This window comes from Oryctolagus cuniculus, chromosome 1 (assembly GCF_051225735.1).
Source record: "Oryctolagus cuniculus isolate XC-2025 breed Fujian yellow rabbit chromosome 1, ASM5122573v1, whole genome shotgun sequence".
NCBI classification, from domain to species: Eukaryota; Metazoa; Chordata; class Mammalia; order Lagomorpha; family Leporidae; genus Oryctolagus; species Oryctolagus cuniculus.
Window position 1 is genome coordinate 81,224,248 of NC_142867.1, and position 24,667 is coordinate 81,248,914.

Sequence of the window (24,667 nt, forward strand, 5' to 3'; positions counted from 1 at the left end):
AAACACTCTGGACCCTGGATTCAATGCAGGAGTTGAGGAGCAGCTCCCCAGGCAAGTCAGTGGTCATCCACTCAACCATGTCCCCAACAGAAGATAAGATGACCAACACATCTACCACCGTGTGCCCCACAGCCCAAGCAGTTCCTTGTTTACCAAGAGCTTCAATTACTTGGAATTTCCCAGGGATGGAATTGGGGATGATGATGGGCGGTACCAGCTAGCATTTACATGCATTCCTCAGAAAAGCCATCCCTCCAGATTTACCGACTTGATACAGAGATACAGCACCACCTTCCCCTCATACTAGCGTGGTCTATGTTTATTGAGATAGAAGGTGGGAAGAAGGAAAGGAAAAAAGCAAGAAAATACAAAGAGCAGGGACAAGGGAGTCCTCTCGGTGACATTTGGTCATGAACACTTTTTGTGGAGATCACTGTCACTGTCCAGGCTTCTAGACTGTGAGCAGAGCTCAGTCAGAGTCTGAGGAAGATGAGCTACACACAGCATCCTCGCTCATCCCCATCTTCCCTGCAGCCTCATCTTCATCCTCACTGACAGAGTCTGAAGAGTTACTGCCTTCATCCTCTTCTCCATCTTCCTCCACATCCACGTCTGCTCGCTGTGAGGGAGGAGAATCGACCTCAATATGCTCTGAGTGATCTTTCCCGAGAGCCTGCATCATCTGCTTCTCTATAGGTGCTTCTTGGGAACTCCTTATTGATGTGGGCTGCAGATACCCCTGTCTGAAGTTGGGGTTTGGGCCTCCGGTCATGAGCATATTCCTCCCCTTGCCATAGTTGGTTTCTTTGTAGACAGCATATTCCTCAGGTGACAGACTCTGCAGCCAGAGGTCCAGGTTCACCTTGTACTGTCTCTGCAGCTCCTCCGCCTGTCTGGTAAAGTGCTCCCTCTGGCTTTGTGGAACACGCTGCCAGCGCCTGCTGACCTCCACCATGCGCTCCCTCGGGTGCAGGCTTCGCAGCTCTGGACTGCCCCACAAATCTTGGTGGAATTTGTGGTATGCGTTCATAGGGGGCTTCTTGGGCTCTCCAAGGAAGACCAGCTTCCTGGACAAGCCATACCTCTCTGGAGGAGACCTCACATGTTTCCCATTTCCCGGAGACTTCCTGGAGGCCTGGGCTTGGCCCTTCTTGAAGAAATCCGATTTCTTGGAGTCCTGGACCAGATCAGGGTGATCTTCCCTGAACCGAGCCAGTTTTTCCTCATATTCCTGCTTCTCCCTCTGGAAATCCTGGAAGTATTTCTGCTTCATGTGCTCTGGGAGCTGCTTGTATTTCCCAGATAGGATTTTGGTGAGCTCTTGGTTGCTGAGTTTGGGGTACTTTTGGGAGTAGTGGGGCCGCATCTCCTTGAAATAGCAGATGTAAGCAGTCAGGGGCTTCTTTGGGAAGTCTGGATGTTTCTTGTGGCTTTTCTGTCTGATGTGTTCCATAGTTCCCAGGACAGTTCTGTCAAGTTGTAGAACTTCCTGAAGTGAGAAGAGATCTGTAATTATCTCAGTAGGAGAGCTTCCCCTGCAAATCCTCTCAAATCTAATTTCCCCAGGGCAGATGTGACTGGGTTGTTCTCTGTTTCCGTGGAGTCCGGTGGATGGGAGATTATTCTCTATGCATTCCAGGATGTTCTTTTTTGGAACAGAAAGCGTAGTCTAAATCAGTGCTGTGGACCACTCTTAAAGTCCTTGTTGTGTACCATCCTTGACATGTCTCAAAGTTTTTCTCCCACAAGACTCCAAGAATGTATTTGTGGGCATCCTATCGTCATTCAGCAGGTCAGAGGAGAAAGGGCAGGAACATTATTCTCCTTCACTAAAATTAGTGGGAAAACCACAACTCACTCAGGGTACATCCTTCATACATTTCATGGGCTCTGCAGTGTAACTGGAAAACTGCCACGTCTGAAATGAAATCTAGGCTTGCCTTTGACATGCTGCATTTGTGCTTTTCACAATCTCCACCACACCAGCCTCACCAGCTTTTTACCGAATCTCACCGGAGCTTATTTAAAGGGAACTCAATAAGACAAGCAGCAGACCACACACTCAAGAAGCTGAAGTGTCTAAGCATCCTGAGATCAAAGTAAAAAACACAAAAAGGAAGGAGGCATAATTTATAAAGGAAGGACAATCCCTGTAGTGACTGAATGTGGCCACAGTCTGTGTCGAGTTCAGATACCCTTGACTGAAGGTATGACCGAGGATCAGAAAATGCACACCATGAGTGCTGGCAGGTGATTGCCCAAGTACTAGGATCCCTACCACCCATGTGTGAGGCCCAGAATGAGCTTTAGCCCGACCCAGCCCGAGCCATGCCAGGTATATGGGTAGTAAACCAGCAGATGGAAGAGCTCTCTCTCCTCTTTTCATTCTTCCTTTCTAAAGTATAATTTGAAATATTTTGCATGTTCCCTGATTCACTTTACAGTCTTTTGTAATCTCACGATATCTCAGGTTCCTTTTTGTCCAGATTCTCTCTGTTCTCCGTTACTTCTCTGAAAAGCTGAGCAAGTAAAGCCAGAGACTCTGTCCCAATAGATGCTGGTAGATGCTGTGAAGGAATGTTTCTTCATTGGGTTTGATGTCATATCTGCAGAGGCAGCTGGTACCTTTGTAGAGGTAGCTGCTATGACAACCTGGTTACTGGTCACCAGGGTTCTCTCTCAGTGGTTACCCTGTAGAGCACTGTGTCAGTCACCAGCAGGGTGGTAGCTCTTCTGGTCATGGCTCTGCTCTCTCCATCCTGGGACACCAGCAGTATCATTCCCAGTCAGTTCTGAAGTTCTTCATCAGCAAATGAATACACACACACACACACACCACACAATGCCTAGTAACATTTTTTAGAGATTTTTCAAAATTTATTGGACAGAAAGCATTACAGAGAGAGGGATAGACAGAGAGAAAGATCGTCCATCTGCTGGTTCACTCCCCAAATGGCCACAATGGCAGGAGCAGTGCTCTCCTGTAGCCATCAGCCAGGAGCTTCTTCTGTGTCTCCCATGTGGGTGCAAGTGTCCAAGCACTTGGATCATTCACTGCTGCTTTTCCATGCACATTAGCAATGACTTGGATCAGAAGTGGGGCAGCAGTGACATGAACTAGTGTCTGTATGAGATGCTGGAGCAGTAGGTGGAGGCTTAGCCTAGTATGCCACAGTGCAGGCCCCTTGCTAATATCTTGATCAATTGGAGCTAGTACCATTCCTGAAGCAAGGGAAGATGCCGTTACCCTCTGTTTGGGCATTTCTTTAAATCTTGCCAGTCCAGAGATACTTAAGGAAACACCATTTAATGCTATCCTATGAAAGCACTCAATTGTTGAGAATCAAAACTCTGGTCCTGTATTCTGTAAAATTGGACAATTTGCACTTATGATGATTTGATTTCCAGGTAAAAAAAACAAAAGCTTTGAATTTTTATACTAGAGCTACTCTGCACGACTTAATCAAAATCTTAAAACTGCTAGTATAAAAACAGAATATTATTTTTACTTGGATTCATCAATACATGGATTCCAGGAGTTTATTTGGAGATGGGAACCATCAGTTAGTGTGATAAATGTGCTTGAGCCAGTTTATGCCAATATTTTCTTTTCAGTTACCAAAGAGGGTAGATTCAGACCTAACTCTTCCCTAAAGTATCAGAAGACTAAGGGAAGCTGACTCCATAGAGCAAATGATAATTAAGGAGGTCGGCATCTTCGAAAAAAAAGCCACCAACTGGATCGCAGACACCACTAGATGCAGCCATTATAGACCATGAAGAGCCAAAGAAGACATGAATACCTGTTAGAATTTCCAGACAAAGTGGTCGGTGCTGCGACATAGCGGGTCAAAGCTGCATCCTGCGGTGCTGGCAGACCATATGGGCATTGGATCAAGTCCCAGCTGCTCCACTTCTGATCCAGTTCTCTGCTATGACATGGGAAAGCAGGTGAAAATGGCCAAAGTCCTTGGGCCCCCGCAACTGTGTGGGAGACCCAGAAGAATCTCGTAGCTCCTGGCTTCTGATCAGTGCAGCTCCAGCCATTGTGACCAACTGGGGAGTGAACCAGCACATGGAAGACCTCTCTCTCTCTCTCTTTCTCTCTCTCTCTCTCTCCTTCTCTCTGTATTTAACTCTCACTTTCATATTAATAAATAAATCCTTAAAAAAAGGAAATAACAAATACATTACCCTAGGCCTGGAGTGATGTAAGACTGCTGTTGGTTCAATACTAAGAAGAAAATTCCTCTATTTTCAAGTTTTAAGGTAAAAAACTTCAATTCATTTCTTTGGACACAGTACTCACCTGGCGATTGGAATTGGTCCTTTGCAACTTCTTGGATTGGATCCTGGGTCAGGTAGGTGGTTCTGAGTTCCCTGGGCTCTGGAGGATCAGAAGGTCTCCACAGCCCAGTCAACACCAAGCCTCAGAACTGAATAAACCTTGACTGGGTGAGACCTTTATACAAGAGGAGCAAGCCCCGCCCTGATGGGGTTACTGTAGCAGAGAGGACTAGGGGGAGGGGCACTATTTCCCATCATTCTTTGGGTGAACTGCTTTCCAGCTGATTTAGTTACAAGCAATCAGATCAATCTCAAATTACACAAAAGTTCTCTTGATTGAAATGAATAATTATTTGAGAGGTGATATTTGTAAAGTTTTGAATTCCAGATAGATATTCTCTGAATACACGCATCGAGAGTTTGTATAACTAGGGAAGGCCTTTCTTTCTGTCTCTCTCTTTCTCTTCTTCTCAAATAAGTTAAAAAAAATTTTTTTTTAAAAGGAATGTGCTTGGAATGACAGAGATCATCACAACTTAAACTGGGGGTTGATCACATATGGAAGTGCCTGTTCAATCCTTGCTGCTCCACTTCAGATTCCTGCTAATGCAACTGAGAAAGCTGTTGAAGATGGTCCAAACATTTGGACACCTGCATCCAAATGGGATTCCCTGATGAAACTTCTGGGTCAGCCTGACCCAGCCCAAACTGTCTGGCAGTTTGGAGAGTGAAACAGCTAGTGGAAGATCTCTTTCTCTCCCTCTCTCCTTCACTCTGCCATCTTCTACTGCTTGCCCAGGCCATAGCAGAGAGCTGGACGGGGAGGGGAGCAGCCGAAATGAAACCGGCAATATTTGTTAATTTTAGAAATCCAGATAGATATTCTCTGAATAAACCCATCGAGATAGTGTGTATAAAAGCCTAAATTAATAGATGGGTGAGTTACATTTTTACACTCACAAATCAATACAAGTCAGTAATGTATAGGGTTAGACATATCAATAAGTATCAAAGGAAGAATATCTGGAAATATAATTCTTAGAATTAATAGCAGTAAAACCTGCTGGGATAATTTTTGAAATTCTGATAGATATTTTCTGAATGCACTCATCAAGGGGATATTATGCATAAAAGCCTAAATTAATAGAATGTTGAAGTACATTTTTACATTCACAAATTGATACATGATGCAGAATATAATTGTGTTGAAGTTATAACTTTAGTGATAACTTTCAAATTAAAACTTTAATATGTTGAAGTTATATATAGGACTGGCCATATCAATAAATACCAATTGAAGTATACCTGGAGATATGATTCTCAGAATTAATATTTGAAATTTGAAAACCTGCTGGTTAATTTTACCATTTCCTGTTTTATTTCTTTAAGTGTTTTGATTATCCGGAAAAGAGAATTAACCACTGTTTCAAGACAGTTGTAGTAAGGCATGTATATCTCATAGAAGTTTCAAAAGAAGACAGGCCCAGCCAGTGCTGTGGCAATGTAGGCTAAGCTTCCTCTTGCAGTGCTGCCATATGTTTGCCACTTCGTGGCACAGCTGCTCCTCCTTGGATGTGGATTTCTGCATTGTCCCGGGAAAGAAGTAGAAGATGACCCAACTGCTTGGACCTCTGCACCCAGCTGGGAGAGCTGGAAGAAACTCCTGGCTTCATAATGGACTCAGCTCTGGTCATTGCAGCCATTTCAGGAGTGAAGCAGCAGATCTAAGACCCTTTTCTCTGGCTCTCCTTCTGTCTGTAATTCCAACTCTCAAGTAATAAACTCTCAAAAAATAGGTTCACAAAGAAAAGGCTACTTAGTTATATTGTTTCAATAACAGGAACATTCTATGAATTGTCTTTTGTCAGCTATAATTTGTTTAAAATTCAATGAATGTTAATATTATTGCTGATAATAACGATGAACCTAGGAAACACAGTTATGTGAAAGAAAAATAGAAAATGCCGTATATTCTGTAATTTCAGTTCCATGAACCTATAGATGAAAGGATTAGGAGAATTAGAGTGGCTCATTTGTCTGGTGCCTGAGGAGTGATGATTGGCAGATCACATACAGGTGAGGAGTCACACAATAAGCCAGGAAGCCCAGAGAACTCACACATGCCCCACCCTAATTCTATCTCCCAGCCCCCAAAGAACAAAACTTTTAGTGCAGGGTTTGAGAAATGTTCCTCTGTTATATAGGAGAGATACAAAACTAGAAGAGAATGAAACATTTTTCCACCGTGATTCAGGTTGTTTTAGAAATCAAAGGTACATATTCGAACTGGTGTCCCTCATCTCTACAGCACAGTGTACATTTCCCCTGCACGTCACCCCACTGTTTGTAAGCAAACACTATGTCCCAGGACCTCTTCCTCGCCTAAATGAGACAATGCAACTCATTACTGAACACCAATAAACAACACCAACAGCTTTCACAAGAATTATCTTGTTCTCGGTTCTATTAGTCAGAGCCTCCGATGACATTTAATATATGCAGATGTATTTTTATAAATGCAGAGAAGATGCCACAAATGATGTTATAAACAGCCAGAAAGAAAATTCCCTATCCCTGGGTAGAGTGTGCCACTCTGTAATCTGCACCATACTTTACACTGTATGCCGATTCTTCACTGATTTGCAGGCATGTTTCCAAAGAGTGCAGAGAAACAGAGAAGAAGAGCAAAAGAACTTGAATCAACAAGTGACTAAAAGAGAATGTGTATTGCCAGGGATGGTTGAGGTGTAAAATGTGCATTGCACACAAAATTAGCATATAAATATGTAAAATACATTAGTAATATTTATAAAAATAGCTATTTAAAATGTTTAGTGTGTAAGAAATTTAATAATATCATTAATGTTAATTTTATTTGGTTTTTTTTTTGTGTTCACTAGAAAATTTAAAATTAGATATGTGACTCTTATTGCTATTTGGTATTTAACATTTTTTAAACTTTTATTTAATGAATATAAATTTCCAAAGTACAGCTTATGGATTACAATGGCTTTTCCCCCCCATAACTTCCCTCCCACCTGCAACCCTCCCCTCTCCCTCTCTCTCTCCCCTTCCATTCACATCAAGATTGTATTAATGGTTTAAGAAGTCAGGCTGGTGCTGCGGCTTGCTAGGCTAATCCTCCGCCTGCTGCATCAGCACTCCAGGATCTACTCCCAGTTGGGGAGCCGGAATCTGTCCTGGTTGCTCCTCTTTCAGTTCAGGTTTCTGCTGTGGCCGGGGCAGGCAGTGGAGGATGGCCCAGGTGCTTGGGACCTGCCAAAGCATGTTAGGCCAGGAGGAAGCACCTGGCTCCTGGCTTCAGATTGGCACAGTGTACGGCTGTGGCAGTCATTTGGTGGGGGTGTTGGTAAACCAACAGAAGGAAGACCTTTCTCTCTCTCTCTCTCGCTGTCTCTGTTAAAAAAAAAAAAAAGTCTGTTACTAAGTCCTATGATTATTATAGGTATACCTCCAAAATTATTTTATTTGTCTTATTGTCGCCATTATTGACAAATGTCCTTAGGAAAAAGCTTGGTTTTCCTGTTTGAATTCTTCCCAGACAACTAAAATTGTAGAAAAGATGAAGAAAGTGTCCATAGAATTGGATGATGATTGGTGAAGACAAGTGGTAGAATGTAGTACCCATGAATTTTTAAAATCTTCAAATTGTAGCTAACCCTGTTTCTTTCTTTCTTTCTTTCTTTCTTTCTTTCTTTCTTTCTTTCTTTCTTTCTTTCTTTCTTTCTTTCTTTCTTTCTTTCTTTCTTTCTTTCTATAGACTGAGAGAGAGAGAGAGCTCCCATAGGGGCATTTCCTGCCAGGTATTTGATATGGGAGTGAAGGAAGACTTGAAAAACCAAACATGAGACAGTGAAACAACCCAGAAAGTAACATCTGAAAGAGCCGTGACCACCCTAACTATGGGTGAAGGAGGTTTGTGATATAAACTACAACAGGACCAGAGTTCTGCAAGGAGGGTGGCAGCGGGGAAGAGGTGGTTCCTCTAAGGCAGAGGAGAGGCACAGAGACTTCTGCCATCCTCCTGCCCTCTAACGTCCTGCCAGTGTCAGCTTGTGCAAAAGCCTGGCACTCTCAGCCCTCAGTGTAAAATAAAGTTATAAGGTTCTAAGGCATTATCATGGACATCTGAGCACAGTGTAGGGCTTGGATTTGTACACAACAATCGATGTGCTGGTAATCTGTAGTCGAGATTCAACTGCACAGATTTGGGACGTGAGAACAGCGCCAGTGTACACACATTTTCTGGACATACAAATGCAGCTGCTACAGTGAAGTGTCAAGCTGCAGAACCACAAATTATTACAGGAAGCCATGACACTACAATACGATTATGGGATCCGGTGGCTGGGAAGATGAGAGTGCCATTAACAAATCATAAAGGATCAGTGACAGCTGGAGTGTTACATCCCAGACATTACACATTTGCTCTGGTTCGCCACAGAACATCAAACAGTGGAAATTCCCTGATGGATGTTTCATTCAAATTGTGTCTGGACATAAAGCTATTATTAACACATTGACTGCAAATTCTGATGGAGTACTTGTATGTGGAGCTGACAAGGGCACTATGCACCTTTGGGACTGGAGAACTGGCTCCAATTTTCAGAGTCCACGCAGGGGTGCAGCCTGGGTCATTGGACAGTGAATCTGGAATATTCGTTTGTGCTTTTGATCAATCTGAAAGTTAATTACTAACAGCTTCAGCTGATAAAACCATTCACATGCACAGAAAGGATGACACAGTGAGAGAAGAAATTCATCAAGGGGCTGGCGCTGGGGGAAGCAGGTAAAACTGCCACCTACAGTGCCAGCATCCTATATGAGCGCTAGTTCGAGTCCCGACTACTCCACTTCTGATGCAACTCTCTGCTATGGCTTGGGAAAACAGTGAAGATTGCCCAAGTGCTTGGACCCCTGTGCCCTGTGTGGGGGATCCGGAAGAAGTTCCTGCCTCCTAGCTTGGGAGCTCTGACCGTGGCGGCCAATTAGGAAGTGAACCAGTTGATGGAAATCTCCTTCTCTCTGCCTCTCCACTCTGTGTAACTCTGACTTTCAAATAAATAATAAAATGAATCTCTTTTAAAACAGAAGAAGAACAACCTATCTGGTCAGCTGGAAACCAGAAATTATCAAGAGAAAGAGTTTGTAATGTGATGCTGTCTCCATGGTGGTTCTTTTTTGTTTGTGTGTGAGTATTTATTTATTCTGAGCTTGGCATTGATGAGGAAATCCTGTCGTCTTGTGTTCTGGCTGGGAGTATAAAGCAGAAACTCACTTTTGGTATGATTGCTGCTTTGTATTTTCAACAAACTGCCCCCCCCACACACACACACGCACACACTTCTCACGGTGTTTTTATTTCTAAAACAAAGAGTTTGTGCTGTTGGGGAAAGATAAAACTAGTTTCATCTTCTAACACTTTGAGAGACTCACCCAGAAATAGTGTTGATTTTGGACATTTGAGACAGAATTGACCATCATAGTTAGTTGAATTAGTAGTGACTTGAGTTAGTAGATTACATAATATTAAGCCTACAGAGTTTCCACCTGCCAATTCACTACCCAAAATAGCTAGGATTGGGCAAGGACAAAGCTAGGATCCAGAAATGTATTTCTGGGTCTTGCATGAGGGTGGGAGAAACCAAGTACTTGAGCCATCACCTGTGGTTGCCCACAGTGCCCGTTGTTACCCTGAAGCTAGAATATGCAGAGGAGCAGGACATGTCCCCAAGTGCTCCAGAAAGAGATGTGGCCATTCCAAGTGGATCTGAAACCACTGAGCCAAACATGAATGTTCTTGATGTTAGAATAACTTTGTTAATACTAACTCTCTCTCTCTCTCTTTTTTTTTGGGGGGGGGGGTGAGGGGGCAGGTAGAGTTGTAGACAGTGAGAGAGAGAGACAGAGACAAAGCATTTCCTTCCATTGGTTCATTCCCCCAGTGGTCGCTAGGGTTGACGATGCACTGATCTGAAGCCAGGAGCCAGGTGCTTCCTCCTGGTCTCCCATGCGGGTGCATGGCCCAAGCACTTGGGTCATCCTCCACTGCCCTCCTGGGCCACAGCAGAGAGCTGGACTGGAAGAGGAGCGAGGAGCAACAGGGACAGAACCAGCGCTGGTGGCGGAGGATTAACCAAGTGAGCCACGGCGCCGGCCCCAATACTAACCTCTTATTTGTTCTTTAGTCCACTCATTGACTACATTTGTTTTGCCTGATATGTCCAAAACAGTGCTCTGGGTAATAGCAATACAGCACCAGGAAAGATTTTCCATTTGGAAAATTGGGAATTTGTACTGAGCAGTTATCATTAACTACCAGTTGGTTGAATTTATGTTGGATGTTATTGGTGATGTTGGATGTTATGCTTAGAGTGTGTGATCTCTGCAGTCGTGAAGGGCTTCCTGAAAAAAAACTGAGCTGAAATGTAATGAATGACCAGGACTTGATGAAGTGATTGGTTGTCAGGCATTTGCATCTACCCCAAAAGGCCAGATTTGAGGAAAAACCTTTGCAAACTTCATTTTCTTTAGTAAAGTGAGAGAAGAGACTTCACTCCACTACCCAAGACATAGTCAACTATGGGAATAAAAGGCTGTTTGCATGATGACGTGCCTTGGTGGCATTCAGCTAAATGGGAAAACAAGATGCCACAGCCACATATTTTATCATTTTATTAGCATATGATGCTTAGAATATACAACCCCACAAATGTCAAAGTAGAAAAGGATTTTTCAGGTGTTGGAGTTAGGAGGTATGCCCACGGGGAGTGTACACTAATAGACATTGAATTTCTTTACAGCATGATGAAAAAGTACTGGGGTCAGATAACTGTGAAAGTTTCAAAGTTCTTTACTAAAATAAATTTTAATAGAAAACGTTCATATATTCATTGCAGTTGTATGCTGTGTGGTTTCTAACCAAGCTCTAATTATGACGACACTGTGCTCATGAAGTTACAACGTGCTCCAAAACAATCCTGCTGTCTCACATAAAAATATCCCAGGGTGGCGAGCTCCTCCATATGGGAGTTCACAAAGAATCATCATCAAACCTGACATTTCATGGGGGACCAAGCCAAAACAAGGGATTCAGAGGAGAAGTAAACTGGGTTGGAACGTTACAATGTATGAGGGAACCTTTGTCAACATCATAGAAACCCACTGTTCCATGGTCACAATCCAGAAACACCCCAACCATACTCAGGGGCCTCTTCACATAGTGAGTTAAGGGTGGAACACTGGTGTAGAGGATGTAATGGTTGTTACTCTTCAGGGAGGCCAGGAGAAATGCTTCTTCAAAATGAATAATGTTGCTGGTATCACTTGTGCTGGAATCATAACAGACTCCCAAAATCCAGGTGGAAGAGGATGACACATCCACCTCCCAGTAATGTTGGCCAGAGGTGAAGGTCTGAGCACCCCACACAGCAAAGCTCTCTGCTCTCTGGGAATGGTTGGGAGCACTGCGATGTTCTTCTCCAAATATTGTGCTTCTGAGATCTTCAGAGAAGCTTACATAGCGGCGGGCCACTTCCTTCCTCAGACCATTATCCACTGTAGAAAGAGAACAATCTGATCAATGAATGTTGTTTCCATGGCCTGAAGACAAAACTTTGCTGCCCGTGGATTCACTTCACTCGACTTTGCAAGGAAAACTAACAGAAGAAAGGTAGCATAATGAATTGAGATTCACTCAACTGAGAAAATCAAAGGTTCAAGTGCATTTCCAGGAAAAAAAAAATAATCAAACAACAGAGAAAAATAAGAAAAGGAGCTTAAACATATCACACACTGTGTGAAGTAGGGTTATGGTTGATCTAGAGTGTTAATTATTTCAATAGTTTTGAATATATATGTTTAATTATATGTCTTTGAATAGAGACACAGAGACAGAGAAATGTTACATCTGCTCGCTCACTCTCCATATACCCACGACCAAGGCTGGGCCCGGCCTGTGCCAGGAGCCAGCATCCAAACATGGTCTCCCACATGGATGGCAGGGATCCAGACATTGGGGATAACATCTGCTGCCCCCCAAGGTGTGCATTAGCAGGAAGCTGGATGGAAGCTGAGGTGGGACTGATTCCCAGGCATTGTGCTATGGGGTAAGGATGCCCAAGACACTTTACTGCTGAGCCAAATGCCTACCACTCGATAGCATGTATTGAGACAACGATGCAACTTCTACTTTCTTGGCTAGGAAAGTATCCTTTAGTGTTTTACTTAATTCCATTTGTAAATACAATACTTTGAAATGTGATAGATCTTAAATGGGAAATCAGCTACACATCTGAATATTTCCAAAATAAAACTCATGCTCCAGTAAGTAGTATACTTAAAGAATGTTCTGACTTCAGCTTATCTGTTCAGGATGTGGATTTAGCCCAATCTGGGTTTCAACCGTCTGTCCCTGAACTCTCTCTACTGCAGGCCTAACATCATTGCACTGTGTTCACAGATCTCTCATCATTTAATTGTTTTCAGAATCATTGATAGTATTGGAATGGTTCTGCTCTTTTTTTACAGGCAGAGTTAGACAGTGAGAGAGAGTGAGAGAGAGAGAAACAGAGAGAAAGGTCTTCCTTTCCATTGGTTCACCCATCAAATGGCCACTACGGGTGGTACGCTGTGGCTGGTGCACTCCGTCGATCCCAAGCCAAGAGCCAGGTGCTTCCTCAGGTCTCCTATGTGGGTGTAGGGCCCAAGCACTTGGACCATCCTCCACTGCCTTCCCAGGCCACAGCAGAAAGCTGGCCTGGAAGAGGAGCAATCAGGACAGAATCCAGAGCCCCAACCGGACTGGAACCCGGGGTGCTGGGGCCGCAGGCAGAGGATTAGCCAAGTGAGCCATGGTGCCAGCCGGAATGGTTCTGCTTGTGAGAATTTCTCCTTTTTTGGGTTGGTCAAATACTTCTGAGTTTATCAATGATAATAGCTATATTAGCAGTGCAGCATAAATGTACTTGGCATATAGAACAAATTAAAAACCACAAGTTGTGGGGAGCAACTCGGACTAGACTAAGTTACTGGAATTAAGACTTATTCTATGCATCTGCTCTCCCACAATATGGCGCTGGGAGAGGAAGAAACAGCTTCTACACAGCTGCCTCCAGTTCAACCAATAAGCAGCAGGAGCTGCTCCTGATTGGAGGAGAGCAGCATACTTGGCGTGTGGGTAGCAGAGTTGGGATTGCTGGAAAAGGACTATAAAGGAGGAGCGAGACAACATGCACCAGGAACATCTAAGGGGAACATCTATCTGAAGGAACACCTGTGCAGCCCCCGAGAGAGCCGGCCGGCGGTGTGCCGCTCCCCCGCAGAAGTGGGGATAGTGGCTAGGAGGAACCGCCCTTCCACGGAGGTGTAAGGGACGGTGGCCAACCCGGGAAGAACCAGCAGCAAACCCGGGGAGGGCGGAGCAGACAAAAAGAACAGCGCAGGGTCCTGTGTCGTTCCTCCACGAAGAGGGGGAGCGACATCATGGTGCCGTGACTCGGATAGGAAGCTTAGGCAGGGTTTAGTGTCGTTCCTCCACGAAGAGGGGGAGCGACACAAGTGCCAAATTTAAACTTTAAGATCTGGCCAGTATTACAGCATAGTGGTTAAGGCTGATGGCTCTGACACGGGCATCCCATATGGTAGCTGCTTCATGTCCCAGTTGTTCCACTTCCAATCCAGCTCCCTGAGAATGGCCTGGGGAAGCAGCAGCAGATGACCCAAATATTTGAGCCTCTGCTACCCTTGTGGGAGTAGCAGAAGAAGCTCCTGGCTCCTGGCTTTGGCCTGTGCTAGCCATGGCCATTGCGGCCTTCTGGGGAGTAAAGCAGCAGGTGGAAGAGCTCCCTTTCTCTCTATTTCTCCCTAAAAACCTGCAGTGGATGGAGTAAACACACAGTTTTGACTGCTGCTCTAAGAAGTGAGCATTGTACCCCTTCTTAATCAAATGACCTGGATACTCTTCCTGTAGTTTGCTTACATCAGCATGCTCATTACAAATTTCAGTTTCGATCATTGCAATGTGATGAAACAAAGTGAGAAGGCACAGTTTCAAAAAATCCTATAACATTTTCAGGGACACAAAATGAAATAAAATAGGAAATGGCTCAGGCACAAAAGCCGTGAAGAAGGAAATTAGGGCTGGAAGGATGGAGGCTGAGCTCACCTCTGAAGTTGTTTAGCATCTCTCTGAGTCCAGTGATGTTCCGCAATGTCAGCTCTGGGTTCACCCCCTGGAGACGGAGCGTCTGCACCAGCTCTGCTCTGTAAGGAATCACACGAGTGACACTCCAGGTCAAAGGGCAATAGCAGGGTCAAATCAAAAGTACCAGCTGTAAATCCAAGATATTTCATTGGGAATTTTCCCATTATCATCTAATAAGAATAAATGTATTCACTACCTTAGGTGAGATAAAATTAGTACTTCTCTCTAAATTTCACATCACATCCATTTGCCTCTTTCTTCTCAGACATTATTCAACCTCTCAAATGACAGTGGCTGCCCCCTGTATCCCTCACTTGACTTCAGGTAAAACAGAAATCCTGAGTAGCTACAGAGAGCAGGGCTTTTAGGTAGAATCTATGGGAATTCAGTCAACAGACATCCCCAACAGTACAGTCAGGAGGATCTGCACTGAGCCAGGAGGCTGTGAGCTTTTCTGCCAAGCAAGGGAATGGAAATCCAAACTGGCAGCCATGGTCCTGAGGGAGCTGAGGTGGCTGATGCCCCTGATCCAGCCAGCAACTGGGACAGACTCAGAGGGCAGGACCTGCTCACTGCTGCTCCCAGGAGTGAATCCTCCCTCCTCCTTCCCTGCTGTGGGAATTGCTCTTTCCTGTGTGTTTTTCACTTTCCCTCTTTCAAGGGTGGGGCCTCCTCTGGGATTTCTCAGAATAATATGAACATAAGGGTTGGTTGGGATAGTTTCAAAGGAAGGGGAGGAGAGAAAAGGTGAAATAAAGCCCAGAAAGTCAAATCTTTTTTTGTATATTTTGGTTCACCCACACCTCATCTGGCACCAAAGAGTAGAAGACCTCAGAATCCCTTATCCAACAACTTGGTAAATAGTCAGGAAGATCAAAGGAAATCATGCAAAACAGAAGCATCTGCTGCATCAGCAAGAACACAACTTTCTTACACATTGCAGATTCTCATTGTAAACTTACCTTTCTAATACACTCTGCATATCCTGCAAAAAAAAAAAAAAACCATTCAGTTATGATAATTCTCTCCTCTGATCTCTATGAAATACTTGCATTGTTAATTTGTAGTAATATATTTTCTCCTTATGATTTTGTAAAGAGGGATCAGAGTCTGTTAATAACAGACTATGACCTGATCCATGAGGAACTTCCTCTGTGTGAATTAAGAAGGTGGTACTCAGGATGAAGATGTGCAGCTGTAAAAAGATTAGGTTGTAGGTTCCCTCATGCCCACTCACATTCCAGAGAGAGGTCTGACTGCTGCTAACATTATTGCAAAGCAGGGAAACCTCCGAACATCAGAGTTCACTGCAAATGATTATCAAAGCTTTCTTAGGCAAAGGCAAGGCCTCAATGTCATCAGAAAATTGTTCTCTGTTTTGTACCCCTGTGACGATGGAGGCAAGAGTAGGGAATATTATTTCTGTGAAAGGCAATTGGATAGTTACAACATCATTCATGGACACAACAAATTATCACCAAAAATAAATATCCTGCAGATTTATTGAATATTCTGGGGTTGCCTAGGCAGGGCCAAACCGATTGATATCACAGGCCTTATATAACCCTCTGGACAATCAGCACCCCTGGAGGGGAGAATAAATTGAGAATTAATCGAAGATGTAACCCTTGTGTGGTCGTTGAGTTCCTGGATAATTTTCTCTAGAGTAGTTTTCCTGCTTACAATGCAGGGACTTTTATCTTATCTGAATTGTGACAAAGAAAAGCACCCAAAAGATTATCAGACTATGCAGAACCAAGCGATCGGGCAAAAATAAAGATACAGGGCAGTAGACCTGAATCATGCAGCTTAAAGTAGTGATAGGTGCAGGTATCATTTTTTGGTTCTTACGCCCTTGCCCAGAAAAGCACTTCTTTCCCATAACATGGACTCTCCCTGCTCACCTGGAGTAACTCCATGTCAGGCTTGTGACACACCTCAGCCAGCTCTCTGTACGTGTTTATCACCTGGTGTTTCTGTTGGGTCATTCTCATTTCACTACCCTGGAGCTGTTGGGAAATCTCCTGTGCTTCTCTGTGCAGGGCCTGCAGCTGCAGTTGCTCCTCCTCGTGGAGAAATATACGCAACTTCTGGTACTGAGCTTTGATCATCAGCTCCCTTAAGGACACATATTCCTGCAGAGATATTAGGTAAAAAGTTTACATATCTCATGCTGAACAGAACATTGAAATGGCCAATATTATTTCCAGAGTTGCCTGAGACACTGACATCCCATAGGAGTGCCTCTTCAAGTCCCTGCTGTTCCACTTCCCATCCATCTGCTTGCTAACATGCCTGGGAAGGAGGCAGATGAAGGCCCAAGTGTTTGGACCCTTACTTTCCACAATGGAGACCCTGATGATGTTTCAACCTCCTCTTCTCAGCCTGGTCCAGCCATTATAAGCTGGGGAACATACAAGTACATGGATGCTCCCCTCACCTCATCACTCTATCTTTCAACTAAATAAAACATTTCAAAATGTACTTTGCAGACTTTCTGCCTCACCCATGCAACACCTCTTGAGTATATGCAAGTCTTTTCTGTGCGTGCCTCCTGTAGGTTCTTAGTCTTTTTCTATGTTTAAATCAAGATTCACCAAATGATCTCAGGTGATTCTCCCCCTTCCCCCCCTCTGCCACCACCTCTCTGAAGCTTCTTCAGTATTTGTACCCCATCAACTCTTTTGACTGTAATGTAAGCCTACTTAAGTTTGTTCTGTTCCTTTGCCTGATTCTTCTAAATAATTAGAACTATTTAGGTAGAGTCTGTTGGGAGCAACCCGGACTGGACTGAGTTACTGGAATTAAGACTTATTCTATGCATCTGCTCTCCCACAATATGGCGCTGGGAGAGGAGGCAACAGCTTCTACCCAGCTGCCTCTCACCAACTTGACAAGCTGCAGGACCTGCTCCTGATTGGAGGAGAGCAGCGTACTCGGCATGTGGGCAGCCCAGTTAGGATTGGCGGAGGAGGACTATAAAGGAGGAGAGAGACGGCATGCACCAGGAACATCTAAGGGGAACACCTGTGCAGCCCCCGAGAGAGCCGGCCGGCGGTGTGCCGCTCCCCCGCGGAAGTGGGGAATGTGGCAGGGGGAACCGCCCTTCCACGGAGGTGGAAGGACCAGCAGCCAACCCGGGAAGGACCAGCAGCAAACCCGGGGAGGGCCGAGCAGACAGAAGAACAGCGCAGGGTCCTGTGTCGTTCCTCCACGAAGACGGGGAGCGACATAATGGTGCTGTGACTCGGATAGGAAACCTATGCAGGGTTTAGTGTCGTTCCTCCACGAAGAGGGGGAGCGACATAATGGTGTGGTGACTCGGATATGAAGCCTAGGCAGGGTTCAGTGTTGCTCCTCCACGGAGACGGGGAGCGACAGAGTCCACGTCACACAGTTTTCTTTAATGACTTCATTTTCTTAATTGATACGATTCTACTTTTCACTGCTTCTTCATAGCCATACTTAATGCTATCTTTAGTGTTGGATAAGGTTTGTGTAAACCTTCAGGGTTGGACTTGGAGTATCTGGGGTGACCTGTTTTCCATACACCAGGGTATGCTTCTCACTAGGTGTCTTGGCTGGCACAGGATTTGTGATCACTGAGTTACCATTTGAAACCACCACTGCTTCTGGGAGGAAATCACAAACTCTTCATGGTAAACGGAATTTGCCAAAGCAGTATAGTGATTGTAAGCATTATAGTAATTGAAGAACATCTTTTTCATTCTTACCTTGAATGAATGAGTCTTTTTAATTTCCTCTGTCACATTGTTTTTCAATTCCTGGATCAGTTCCCATAAAGTATTCATTTCCTTTAAAAGCTTTTCCTGCAGAATAATGATAAGATTTAGCAACATGGAATATATTCTTGTATATTTTACCTCCGTACTTATTAGAAATGGTGGTGGTTGAGAGAATGGTATTGAGACTACTAATTGTTGTATTCTGACTTCTTTTTCTGATGTAAGTGATTGTGACTAAAGTGGAGTGGTCATATTTTCACAAGTTGACCTAATTTGAGTCTTAGATTTGGGATACTGAGTGTGGTAGAAAATTACAAGGATGTCATTGCAGTGTAATGAGTTCATTGGCCTCCTGCTAAACCAGTATGCCATGTGGGCTGCAGTTCATGTCCTGCCCCCCCACCTCTGCTCCATCTCCCTTCTGATGGTCTGTGAAAGCAACGGAAGATGTCCCAAGTGCTTTGGCCTTTGACACCCACAGGAAAGTTCCAAAAGAATATCCTGACTCCCAGCTACAGCCTGGCCCAGCCCTGGTCATGTGAGCATTTGTGGTGGAACCCACAAACTGTATGGCACATCTCTCTCTCTCTCTCTCTCTCTCTCTTTCTCTCTTTTGCTTTCTGTGTTTGCATATAAAACTACCTTTGAAATAAGTAAATCTTAAAAATAAAAGATGAAACTTACAATAGAAAATGTGAATAAAGTCAATAAAATTTGCTTCCTTAGAAACGGTGTTTATGTTACTTGGCTGTGAAGCAGTCACAGTTGCAGCACAAGCCCAAGTTTCTGCTGATGACCACTTGCACTGCACCTTACCAACTGGCCTTGCATGGACAGTGCTTCTAAGCTGGCTCCCCCTCATGACAACTCAACCCAATTGTGAATATGGGGTCCATTGAGTAACAACATGGAAGGACACATTTACATCTTGGGATTCACAGGGAAAAATCACTACCATCACAGTCTCCATTCTCACCCACTTCCACTGCATTTCCACAAATCCCCACCTTTCTCTCTAGTTCAGGATCCCAGAGAATCCACATGGCTCTGGAGGCATTACTCACCCGGGACTCCTCAGCAGCACATTCCATCATGGTGTGGTCATGTATCTCTGGCTGTGGGCATCCAGAGAGAGGCTGATAGTGCAGGCTCTTGTCCACCTCTGTGAGGAGCCCTGCTGCTTCTGTCTGCTCACCAGGGACCTGCTCCTGCAACCTGGTGACCTGGTTCAATTGGTACTTTCTGGCAGCAGAAGCCAGCTTCTTGAGCACGACATTGGTTTTGAAGTTTGTCTTCTCTGACATCTCCTTACACATTGGGCAGCACATGGGAGTCTCGGCTTCCTCCCAGCTCAGAGAAAGGCAGGATCTACAAAAGTTGTGTCCACAGTCTATCCTAACTGGGTCTAGGAAGAAGTTCATGCAAATTGGGCATGTGAGTTCCTGCTGGAAGACTTGCAACGTGGCTGGATCCATGTCTCGATGAAGATCCTTTAAAAACAGAGAGAAATAAAGTGGTCTTCCCTGAAGAGAGAAAGCATGCACTGTGTACCGTTTTCTTCCCCTACTTGCCTGCATACAAACCTACACATCATGAGTATAAACATGCTGGGTCTACAATCTAACAGAAATAAGAAAGTAATACATGTATTATGGTTGTTTAAAGGAAGTAACCTGGGTCGGTGCTGTAGTGCAACAGATTAAAACCATGGGCTGCAGGGCCCACATCCTGGCTGCTCTACTTCTGAACAGCTCCCTGCTGATGTGCCTGAGAAGCTAGCAGAGGATGACCAATGTCCTTGGGCCACTGAGCATACCCATGGGGAGTCCCAGAAGAAGATCCTGGCTCCTGGCTTCTGATTGGGTCAGTGCTGGCCTTTGGGAACATTTGGAGAGTGATCTAGAGAATCAAAGACCTGTCTCTCTCTCTGTCTCTACCTCTAAGAATTTCTCTTTCAAATAAATAAATAAATAAACCTTTCAACTACATAATAAACAGTACGTAACAAATTTATTTGGAGAAATTTAAGGTGATGGTAAAAGATGAGATGATTCCAAGGTTTGTTTTCATTTTCTTATTGGCCTAGAAGCAACACAAGATCAGTATTTCTTTCTGCATCTCCCCTCCTCCTCATCCTCTTCCTCTCTCTCTCTTCTCTGAGTTCCTACGCTATTCATTTCCTGCAGGACTGCTCAGCTTTAACACACACCAAAACAGTGGAACTCCATACTATGGGTCTATCCTCTCTGCCTTGCAACTCAGAGGTACTTTTCTGAAATCAGTTATGAGACCAGGCTTAATCGAAGATTATTTGATTTAATCAGTGTTAAGTTGAATGCTCAGCTTCTAAAACAATAAGCAGGTGAGTTTCCTTTTCAACCTCAACCTGAACATTTTCTTCAAGTAATAAACTACACAAATCATTTCCAGTTTGAGAAAATATCATTTTCCCAGAGTTAGTTCATGTCATCAGAGGGATGGTCACATTCTGAAAAGGTGAACAGTCAACCACAGCAATGGGCAACAACTGGCCAATTGTCCTTTAAATCAAGTAGAAGATGGCTCAAGTGCTTGGGCAACTGCACCCATGTGGGAGACTGGGATGAAGCTCCTGCCTCCTGGTTTTAAATCAGTGCAGTTCTGGCTGTTGTGGCCAAGTGGGGAGTGAACCGTTGGAGGGAAGACTTCTCTCTCCCTCCCTCTCTCTCTCTGTCTCTCTCACTAACTCTACCTCCCAAATAAATAAATAAAATCTTAAAAAAAATTAGTAGAAAAGACACATTTGCTTTGATAAAACATCCGTAATCTGATCATTAAACTTCAAGTATATTTGTAAAAGAAACTGAACATGAAGGCCTGTCCTCTAAATTCTATACTCAAAGTGTGTGTGATGAGTAGTCTCACCTTTGGAAGTGCAGATGTGATTGGTCGTTTCAGTTCTATGCACAGCCGTTTCCAGTTCAGGATTCTCTCTTCTGATCTCAACTCCTCTGGGTGTGTCCCCTTTGACAGGATTTCACCAGACCCACCCACCAAATCCACTCAATGAGAGAGCTTCTGTCTTCAGAACTAATTGGATTTGCATCATGAGGTTACAGGGAAGGTGGAAAAGTGATTCATTGGATTTACAAGGTGCAGAAAATAGTACCCAGGGGCTAAGAGACAAGCAAACTGTAGACTGGGTTTGCGAGATGTGGGGAAGTTGACCAGATGTAAATTGTTCCAAGAAATTTTCACTGAGGGCTGAGAGCACCAGGCTTTTGCACAAGCTGACACTGGCAGACGTTAGAGGGTGGGAGGATGGCAGAAGTCCCTGTGGCTCTCCTCTGCCTTAGAGGAAACACCTCCTCCCTGCTGCCACCCTCCTTGCAGAACTCTGGTCCTGTTGTAGTTTACACCACAAACCTCCTTCACCCATAGTTACACTCTTTTAGATGCTGCTCTCTGGGTTGTTCCAACACTGTGAATATCTGCCATTATGTTTTTTTTTTTTTTTCCCAAAGTGGCCCCAAGACCTTGTTCCATGGTCTCAGATGTTTTCTTGAATGGTTAACTTAGGGGCTGGCCTAAGGGTTAGGCCACAGCTCACAATGCTGGCATTCCATGTGGGAGCTGTGGTGTAATCCAAGCTGCTCCACTTCCAATCCAGCTCCCCACTTTCATGCCTGAGAAAGCATTGGCAAATGGCTCAAGAGCTTGGCCCTGTGCCTTTCACTGGAGACCTGGAATAAGCTCTGGCTCCTTCCTAGCTTAGATTAAACCATCATTAGACAACCTGGCTGCACTGTAAAATTTCTGTAGAGAAATCATTTTACAGATTCCACAAGAAGATTTTCTATGGCAACCTTGCCAGAACTTCAGCATTTGATGCATATGGCATCAGAAAATTACAGAAAATATATTAATTTATAAGATACAAAATTATAATAGGCAAAAACTTTTATACATATTTCTATTTTTTGGATAGGCAGAGTTAGTGAGAGAAAGAGAGAAAGGTTTTCCTTCCATTGGTTCACCCCCCAGATGACTTATATATATTTCTTAGACACATGAACATATGCCTGAAAGCAACAGAAGACTGCTTATTGCCAAGTCATAAAATGAAAATTCCTCTGTTTTCAAGGTTTAAGGTAAAAATCTTCAATTCATTTCTATGGACCCAGTACTCACCTGACGATTGGAATTGGTCCTCTGCAACTTCTTGGATTGGATCCTGCGTCAGGTAGGTGGCTCTGAGTTCCCTGGGTTCTGGAGGATCAGAAGGTCTCCACAGCCCATTCAACACCAAGCCTCAGAACTGAATACACCTTGACTGGGTGAGACCTTTATACAAGAGGAGCAAGCCCCGCCCTGATGGGATTACTGTAGCAGAGAGGACTAGGGGGAGGGGCACTGTTTCCCATCATTCTTTGGGTGAACACCTTCTCAGGTGATTTAGTTAAAAGCAATTGGATCAATCTCAAATTACACAAAAGTTCTCTTGATTGAAATGAATAATTATTTGGGAGGTGACAGTTGTAAATTTTTGAATTCCAGATAGATATTCTCTGACTACACCCATCGAGATAGTTTGTATAACTATGGAAGGCCTTTCTTTCTGTCTCTCTATTTCTCCTCAAATAAGTTAAAAAAAATTTTTTTTTTAAATGGAATGTGCTTGGAATGACAGAGATCATCACAACTTAAACTGAGGGTTGATCACATATGGAAGTGCCTGTTCAATCCTTGCTGCTCCACTTCAGATTCCTGCTAATGCAACTGAGAAAGCTGTTGAAGATGGTCCAAACATTTGGACACCTGCATCCAAATGGGATTCCCTGATGAAGCTTCTGGGTCAGCCTGACCCAGCCCAAGCTGTCTGGCAGTTTGGAGAGTGAAACAGCTAGTGGAAGATCTCTTTCTCTCCCTCTCTCCTTCACTCTGCCATCTTCTACTGCTTGCCCAGGCCATAGCAGAGAGCTGGATGGGAAGGGAGCAGCCGAAATGAAACCGGCAATACTTGTTAATTTTAGAAATCCAGATAGATATTCTCTGAATAAACCCATTGAGATAGTGTGTATAAAAGCCTAAATTAATAGATGGGTGAGTGACATGTTTACACTCACAAATCAATACAAGGCAGTAATGTATAGGGTTAGACATATCAATAAGTATCAAAGGAAGAATATCTGGAAATATAATTCTTGGAATTAATAGCAGTAAAACCTGCTGGGATAATTTTTGAAATTCTGATAGATATTTTCTGAATGTACTCATCAAGGGGATATTATGCATAAAAGCCTAAATTAATAGAATGTTGAAGTACATTTTTACATTCACAAATTGATACATGATGCAGAATTTAATTGTGTTGAAGTTATAACTTTAGTGATAACTTTCAAATTAAAACTTTAATATGTTGAAGTTATATATAGGATTGGCCATATCAATAAATACCAATTGAAATATACCTGGAGATATGATTCTCAGAATTAATAGTAGTAAAACCTGCTGGGATGATTTTACCTGATTGCTGTTTTATTTCTTTAAGTGTTTTGATTATCCGGAAAAGAGAATTAACCACTGTTTCAAAACAGTTGTAATAAGGCATGTATATCTCATAGAAGTTTCAAAAGAAGACAGGCCCAGCCGGTGCTGTGGCAATGTAGGCTAAGCTTCCTCTTGCAGTGCTGCCATATGTTTGCCAGTTTGTGGTGCAGCTGCTCCTCCTTGGGTCAGGATTTTGCATTGTCCCGGGAAAGAAGTAGAAGATATGCAAGTGGCCGGCAGCCACGGCTCACTAGATAATCCTCTGCCTTGCGGCGCCGGCACACTGGGTTCTAGTCCCGGTCGGGGCACCAGATTCTGTCCCGGTTGCCCCTCTTCCAGGCCAGCTCTCTGCTGTGGCCAGGGAGTGCAGTGGAGGATGGCCCAAGTGCTTGGGCCCTGCACCCCATGTGAGACCAGGAGAAGCACCTGGCTCCTGCCATTGGATCAGCGCGGTGCGCCAGCCGCAGCACGCAGTCAAAACAGCCATTGGAGGGTGAACCAACGGCAAAGGAAGACCTTTCTCTCGTCTCTCTCTCTCACTGTCCACTCTGCCTGTCCAAAAAAAAAAAAAAAGAAGAAGAAGATGACCCAAGTGCTTGGACCTCTGCACCCAGCTGGGAGAGCTGGAAGAAACTCCTGGCTTCATAATGGACTCAGCTCTGGTCATTGCAGCCATTTCAGGAGTGAAGCAGCAGATCTAAGACCCTTTTCTCTGGCTCTCCTTCTGTCTGTAATTCCAACTCTCAAGTAATAAACTCTTAAAAAAATAGGTTCACAAAAAAAAGGCTACTTAGTTATGTTGTTTCAATAAAAGGAACATTCCATGAATTGTCTTTTGTCAGCTATAATTTGTTTAAAATTCAATGAATGTTAATATTAT

At 43.9% G+C, this 24,667-nt stretch overlaps 2 protein-coding genes across 8 annotated transcripts; both read right to left on the bottom strand.

The window, feature by feature from the left end:
• Nucleotides 1-343: 343 nt before the first annotated feature.
• LOC149128480 (upstream-binding factor 1-like protein 1) lies at nucleotides 344-2,221 on the bottom strand. Its single transcript, XM_089303933.1, has one exon. The coding sequence runs from the start codon at nucleotides 1,451-1,453 to the stop codon at nucleotides 470-472; it is 984 nt and encodes a 327-aa protein (XP_089160059.1). The 5' UTR covers nucleotides 1,454-2,221; the 3' UTR covers nucleotides 344-469.
• Nucleotides 2,222-10,972: 8,751 nt separating this feature from the next.
• LOC138846062 (tripartite motif-containing protein 64-like) lies at nucleotides 10,973-22,612 on the bottom strand. Of its 7 annotated transcripts, XM_089311907.1 has the most exons (8): nucleotides 22,429-22,612; nucleotides 21,163-21,327; nucleotides 19,323-19,748; nucleotides 18,247-18,342; nucleotides 16,417-16,647; nucleotides 15,475-15,497; nucleotides 14,474-14,571; nucleotides 10,973-11,865 (listed from the first exon to the last, which is right to left on the bottom strand). In XM_089311907.1, exons 3-8 carry the CDS (start codon nucleotides 19,731-19,733, stop codon nucleotides 11,372-11,374), a joined length of 1,353 nt encoding a protein of 450 aa, XP_089168033.1. In that variant the 5' UTR covers nucleotides 19,734-19,748; nucleotides 21,163-21,327; nucleotides 22,429-22,612; the 3' UTR covers nucleotides 10,973-11,371. The 7 variants fall into 7 exon arrangements, with proteins under 7 accessions (XP_089168033.1, XP_069916723.2, XP_089168037.1 ...); XM_070060622.2 differs by lacking the exon at nucleotides 21,163-21,327 and having other exon boundaries at nucleotides 22,429-22,606; XM_089311911.1 differs by lacking the exons at nucleotides 18,247-18,342; nucleotides 19,323-19,748; nucleotides 21,163-21,327; nucleotides 22,429-22,612 and adding an exon at nucleotides 17,218-17,900.
• Nucleotides 22,613-24,667: the final 2,055 nt, after the last annotated feature.